Source organism: Geospiza fortis, unplaced genomic scaffold, assembly GCF_000277835.1.
Source record: "Geospiza fortis unplaced genomic scaffold, GeoFor_1.0 scaffold461, whole genome shotgun sequence".
NCBI lineage: Eukaryota > Metazoa > Chordata > Aves > Passeriformes > Thraupidae > Geospiza > Geospiza fortis.
Genome location: NW_005054463.1, coordinates 475,510 through 481,622, shown reverse-complemented (window position 1 = coordinate 481,622; position 6,113 = coordinate 475,510). Strand labels below are relative to the sequence as shown.

At 45.0% G+C, this 6,113-nt stretch overlaps 1 protein-coding gene across 1 annotated transcript in view; it reads left to right on the top strand.

Annotated features, from left to right (window-relative positions):
• Nucleotides 1-5,904, top strand: part of ERBB4 (erb-b2 receptor tyrosine kinase 4) — a 351,768-nt gene extending 345,864 nt beyond the window's left edge. Inside the window, 2 exon segments of the mRNA XM_031062777.1 lie at nt 2,697-2,988; nt 5,400-5,904. Of these exon segments, the coding sequence (XP_030918637.1) occupies nt 2,697-2,988; nt 5,400-5,836 (729 nt within the window). The 3' untranslated portion in view covers nt 5,837-5,904.
• The last annotated feature ends 209 nt before the right edge of the window (nt 5,905-6,113 follow it).

Below are 6,113 nucleotides of genomic sequence, written 5' to 3'. Positions count from 1 at the left end.
GCATTGCCTTCCTTCAGCAGAGAGAAATCTTTGTCCTGTGAGTTTAGCAGGAACAGAGAGAGCAAGGAACAGCAGTGATTGTGCAACCCTGTCAACATTTCTGTGGCTGGCCAGGAAAACCAGCTTGCAGCAGCAAGGGGGCTGGACCCAACAAGGCTTTGATTTCATTGCAGTTTAAGATGCAGCCAGAAAATATTATGTCCCTGCTATAAAAGGAGGAGATATTTACCTTCAGGAGATTTTTAGAAGCAAGGAATTGGAAAATGAAATTAATGAATAGAAAGCAATAACACAAGCCAATATTCACAGAAATGTTATTTACCACTCTTGGATCAGGGCTCATTTTACACAAATATTGGCTGTTATAACAGCTGATGTGTCATTGGTATTTTGTACCAAAGGACCTTGGAAAAAGGCTTTAGGAGACATTTTCTTGGATTTCATTCTTTCTCCACCTTGTTATGTTTTTGCCTAAAATTCAATCATGTGGTGTACAGAATGAAATCTTGGGCATTTCTGGGGAGGGCTGCTTGTGAGCAGCTAAAGAAGTGAGGCTCCTCTGGAGTGTGATGAGTTCCCCTGTCAATGGATGTGTGCACTCACAGCTAATGGGGATAACTCACATTACAACATCCAAAGGGGGCTGGGATTGATTTTTTTTTTTTAGTATACAAGCTGAGACTTCTTGAGTAGGCTTATGTAGTGAGGTCCTCGACCAACCAGCCACTAATGTCTATCTCATAAAGGCAGAGATGGTAATTCCAGTGAGACTTTTAGAATCATAAATCCAAATCCTAGAGCTTTTCAGTAAAGCAACACCTGCTGATTTTTTCAAGATAGTATTTAAAATGCAAAACCAGCACCAGCAAACCCCCGTCACCCCAGCAAAAATCAACAAAGTAAATTGCATTTCACATACAAAACAAAATGTTTTACCTGGTAAAATCCAAACATATTTTCTTTTCATAGTGTGATTCATGTCCTGACCAATAAGAGTTGTCTGAGGATAATCTTGGAAGCCTACAAAATTATGACCTCACATTGCAATTACCAGTCAATTTAAGCACACTTAAACACTTATAATAATTTTTTTATATTAAATTTTCAAACCAACTTAGTGGCACCACAGTTTCTTTGCCTTCTGTTCTAATGGAGAAGTGGCCACAGGGTATCAGCTCATGGGGAAAAACAGTAAAGAAGTAAAAAAAAATGCAGACAAATGCAAAAAATGCAGTGGTGGAGAGCCATATGCAAGGTTCTGTGGTAAGGGGTGTTGCAAGACAAATATGTTTAGTACAGCACTAAAGGAGAGGCATGAAGAAACACAATTATAGTGATCTTAGTTGGCAGGCCACTGACTGGAAAGGCTCTTGTCAGCAAAAATAGCAATAAACACATTAATGGCAGTCCATTGTCTGCTGCCATCTTGGGACAGGGCTGTGCTCAGAGGGCCTGTTACTGTGGTTGCAGAGGATGTATTTAAATATTAGAGTCACAGCCAAGAAGAGCTAAAGATAGGACAGTGGCTTTAGCCTTTTGTGCTGAGGGTGGAGCAGAGCCCACAGACACACAATGCCATCCTGGAACACTATTTGTTTAAGCTGCTAATCTTCTAAACTTTTACTGGCAGACTTCTGTGTGCAGAAGTCAAGCCTATTGGCAAAAGGCTTGCTTTTCTAAGACACAGATTGTTGTTGGGGGTGAGGCATTTGCCCTGACTGAATTTGAATTTTGGGTCCAGTTAGAAAATGTGACTGATGTGCATGTTTCTCCCAATTAGCTCATACAGCTCATGTGACTTGTTTCATTCATGTGGCCTCTTGTTATGTATCCATCACCCATTTTTCTTTCCTATTAGAGTGAAATTGGACACAGCCCTCCTCCTGCCTACACCCCTATGTCAGGAGTAAGTATTTCACATTCAGCCTTCATCCTTCAGGCTTTCCTTCTTTCTTCACTATTTTTTTTTCTTTTTCAAACTCCTTTTTCCTGCATAAATGACTCAAAACCAGGTAATGAAGTGTTTATAGAAGGAATCAAATAGTTAAGATCTGTGGATTCGTGTGCAAACTCTAGGGAGCCACATCCAGAACTCTGACAACTTTTCTGAAAAAGCATTTAGGTGAAAGGCTTGGATGGATCTGTACATCTTTCCTTCCTGTCTGTAGGTCATGATGTTGAACGTTCCTTGCACGGCCGTGCTCACAAGCAAAATGGAGGTTGAATTAAACCACTGAGTTGAGGTGCCAATACAAACAGAGTTCACCAGCCTGAAATGCACTTCCTGATGGAATTACACATGCTGTGGGTGACCCCATGATTCTCACCACAGAGTATCACCCCAGAATAAACAGAGATTACAGTGGTTTCTGTCCCCAGTCAGGAGGAGATTTCCCAAACATGAGGTTTAAAGGGCTTTGATCAGAAGTCAGGGGAGGCTGCCAGAGTAATAGAAGAGGAAACACCACCTTCACCTCCTGCAGCTGTGTGTGTCCAGCCTCCATGTGCCTACTAAAAGACAAGTTTTCCTGCCCCATTTCTATCCCCTGAGCACCACTGGGCAGATGGATGCTTTGTGGAAGCCTGGAAGCTCAGGATGGGCAGGGCAGGCACAGGAGGCTCAGCCATGGCTTGCTGTTGAAGCTTCTCCCCTTGGAATCCTCCTTTCCCACGCTGTGTGTCCTTTGTTCCAACAGAACCAGTTTGTGTACCGGGATGGCGGCTACACTGCCGAGGTGCCAATGCCGTACAGGGCTCCGGGCTGCATCATTCCTGAAGCCCCAGCTGCTCAAGGGGCCACAGCAGAGATCTTTGAAGACTCTTGCTGCAATGGCACGATGCAGAAACAGGTGGCAACCCTGGCAAAGGAGGACAGCAGCACCCAGAGGTACAGCGCTGACCCCACCGTCTTCATTCCTGAGCGGGTCGTGCGGGGAGAGCTGGATGAGGACGGGTACATGACACCGATGAGAGACAAACCTAAAACAGGTAAGGTATTGCCTTTCCACAGAGCCTCCTGGTCTAGCCTGGCTGCATTTCTTCTCTTTTTACATCAGCAGCTTTTCATCAAAAATGGCTTTATTTAGTTACCTATCAAGTCGAAGCATTCTGACTAGGATAATATTCCTTTACACGGGGATTTGGTTTTCTCTCTTTAATTTTCTACTTTGAAATGCCCAAATGTGCCAGTATGTCAAAGCTGGTAAATCCCCCTTTTACTTTTTTTTTAAGAAATAACAAGAGGAATGAAAAAAGCCAAGCCCCCTCCTTAGCCAAACACAAATCTTCAGTTATTTCCAAGGAAAGGATCTATCTTCAGCCAGCCATAGTCCCAACTTTGCTTTGTTTATTGATCTTCTTATTCTTGGCATTGTGCTTGGTAAATGTCATGTTGAACCTATCACAGAACTCATACACACAGCTGGCATTTTATACCCAAGAGAAGTCTAGGATTGAAAGAACAAGATGTGCTTTAAAGAGAGCGTCACTGCAAGGGGAAGATTGCCTAAATCTGTGCCTGCTCAGCGTGCTGCACTTCCCAGTTTGCCCTCATTCCTTCCTCTCTAAATAATGATAGCAGTCATTTAGATATAAAGGGATGTGTCATTATTAATTTGCTTCCAAAGCTTTGCACTGGCTTTAAAGAAATTAATAAATGCAAATGTAAATGACAAGTCACTAGTGTGTTTGCTAAGAATTTGGAAGTCACTTGTCCTTTGTGTTCCATGATGGAAGAATGGGGGAGCCCTGGGGCTTGACCCATGGCAGTAGCAGTTGTGGAAGTCTCCCTTGCAGTGATTTACTTTCATTGTACCCACATTTATGTACCCATACAGGTGCACCCTGGGGATCCTCAGAGCTCTGCAGGAGCCACCTGAGCCCTCAGGGATATGGCAGTAGCAGTTCCTTCCTGACCCCCTGGGCACAGACATAGGGTTGTCACGGTGTGGCCACACACTGTGTGTTCCATGCCAGCTGCAGGATTCAAACCAAAGCACTGCTTGGCTGTCATCACTAAAAAAACAAATATTCCCACTATTCAGCTCGTATTCAGTGACAGCTGTGGGTTCAAAGGTGTTCACTGCGTCTTGACCTTCTGCCTCTAATAGTTTTGGCCCCATTCTGGATGAAACCAGGTGATCCCTTGCACCAGGACTCTGTGGAGGCGTGTGCAGAGCCCTTGAGCAGCACCATGCTGCTGGAATTGGGGTGTTAATCCACAGCAAGTGATTTGATGCAACTGTAGCCTGCTCCAAGTCCCATTTTGCAGCTGATCTAAGGCTCTCTTGTTCCCTTTCCAGGGCTCATTTGTACAACCTTTTTTTCATAATGCTTCAAGGCCCTTTGTCCTTCAGGGATGGAAGGTTTTTAATCAGGCAAATTGTTCTGTTAGAAATGAAGCTGTCTTAAAAGTTAGCCCTTGGGGATAGGCTTTGTGCAGAGAGCCTAACTAAGATTCCTATAGAGTTTTCTGGATGGAAGGACTGCAGAGCAGAGGGTTTGCTAATAGATCCAAGGTTGCAGAGGCAGATGTTGTTCAGTGTGTTTGGGTCTGTAGATCCTACACTGAGAGGAAGTCCAGGGGAGCACATGGGCTGTGGCTCAGCAAGAGCTGTAGCTTAGCTGGCCAGTGTGTTTGATAAAAATATTGAAATATTTTTGATATTTCTAAGTGAAAGGATGTCTTGGAGTTGGTTGTAGATTGGGTTGGGAGCCTGGAAGGAAGGAAGGAAAGAGACTGAAAGAAGGAGTGTACAACCTGGCCTTTCCCACTTTTGGCAGACACAGGGGTTGGATGCCCAGAGAAGCCAGGTGGTACCAGGAAAAGCCAGTGACAGTGCTGCTGTCAGTCTTCCAAGGTGTCTGTTTTAACCCCCCATTGTGTGTGGAAAACTTCATTTTTCACAAGTGTGTGTTCAACATAGTTGGCTCCCGATCCCATTTGGAGTTCTTGGAATGGCTGATGTGGAGGAGGGTGCTCTAGTCCAAGTGCTGCAACACAGATGGATTACTGTTGGAATGTTGGGGGACACAAGAGAGATGATGGACTTTGGACCTGGTTAACATAAGAGATTTGATAACAGGATGCCTTAGCAAAAGCAAACAGAACTTTGAATATTAGCCCTAGATTGCAAGAAGATTAAATCAAACAGGTTTACTGGAAAAAGAAAATCCTATTGAACTCTGCAAGCAAGAGATGTTGTTACATGCATAAGTTTGTGTATGTGATTTTAACCTAATCATTGTAGCACACATTACTAGTCTCCCTAAAATAGTATCTAAGTGCTCGTATCCCACAATAAAGTCAGATTCTGATCACCGAGTCAGTCTCCCCGTCTCTCTCCATCACCAACAGATTACTACCACTCTAGGCTGACTTATTTTTATTCTTTCCTCAGATTACCTGAACCCAGTGGAAGAGAACCCATTTGTTTCCCGCCGAAAGAACGGAGATCTCCAAGCTGTGGACAACCCAGAGTACCACAGTGCTCCCAACGGGCAGCCCAAAGCAGAGGACGAGTACGTGAACGAGCCCTTGTACCTCAACACCTTCGCCAACACCTTGGAAAACGCCGAGTACCTGAAGAACAATTTGCCAGAGAAAGCCAAGAAGGCCTTTGACAACCCAGACTACTGGAACCACAGCCTGCCCCCACGGAGCACCCTTCAGCACCCGGACTACCTGCAAGAGTACAGCACAAAATACTTTTACAAACAGAATGGACGGATCCGGCCCATAGTGGCAGAGAATCCTGAATACCTCTCTGAGTTCTCCCTGAAGCCTGGCACTGTGCTGCCCCCGCCGCCCTACAGACACCGGAACACCGTGGTGTAGTGGCTGTGCTCTCACTCAAGTGGAAAGGCAACCCCTTCTAGCTGCCTCACTCTCGCTCTCTTCCTCTTCTTGCCAGTTCATCATTTTTGATATTTCTAAATGAAAGGATGTCTTGGAGTTGGTTGCAGATTGGGTTGGGAGCCTGGAAGGAAGGAAGGAAAGAGACTGAAAGGAGGAGTGTCCAACCTGGCCTTTCCCAATTTCGGTGGACGCGGGGGTTGGATGCCCAGAGAAGCCTGGTGGTACTAGGAATGGCCAGTGGCAGGGCTGCCGTCAA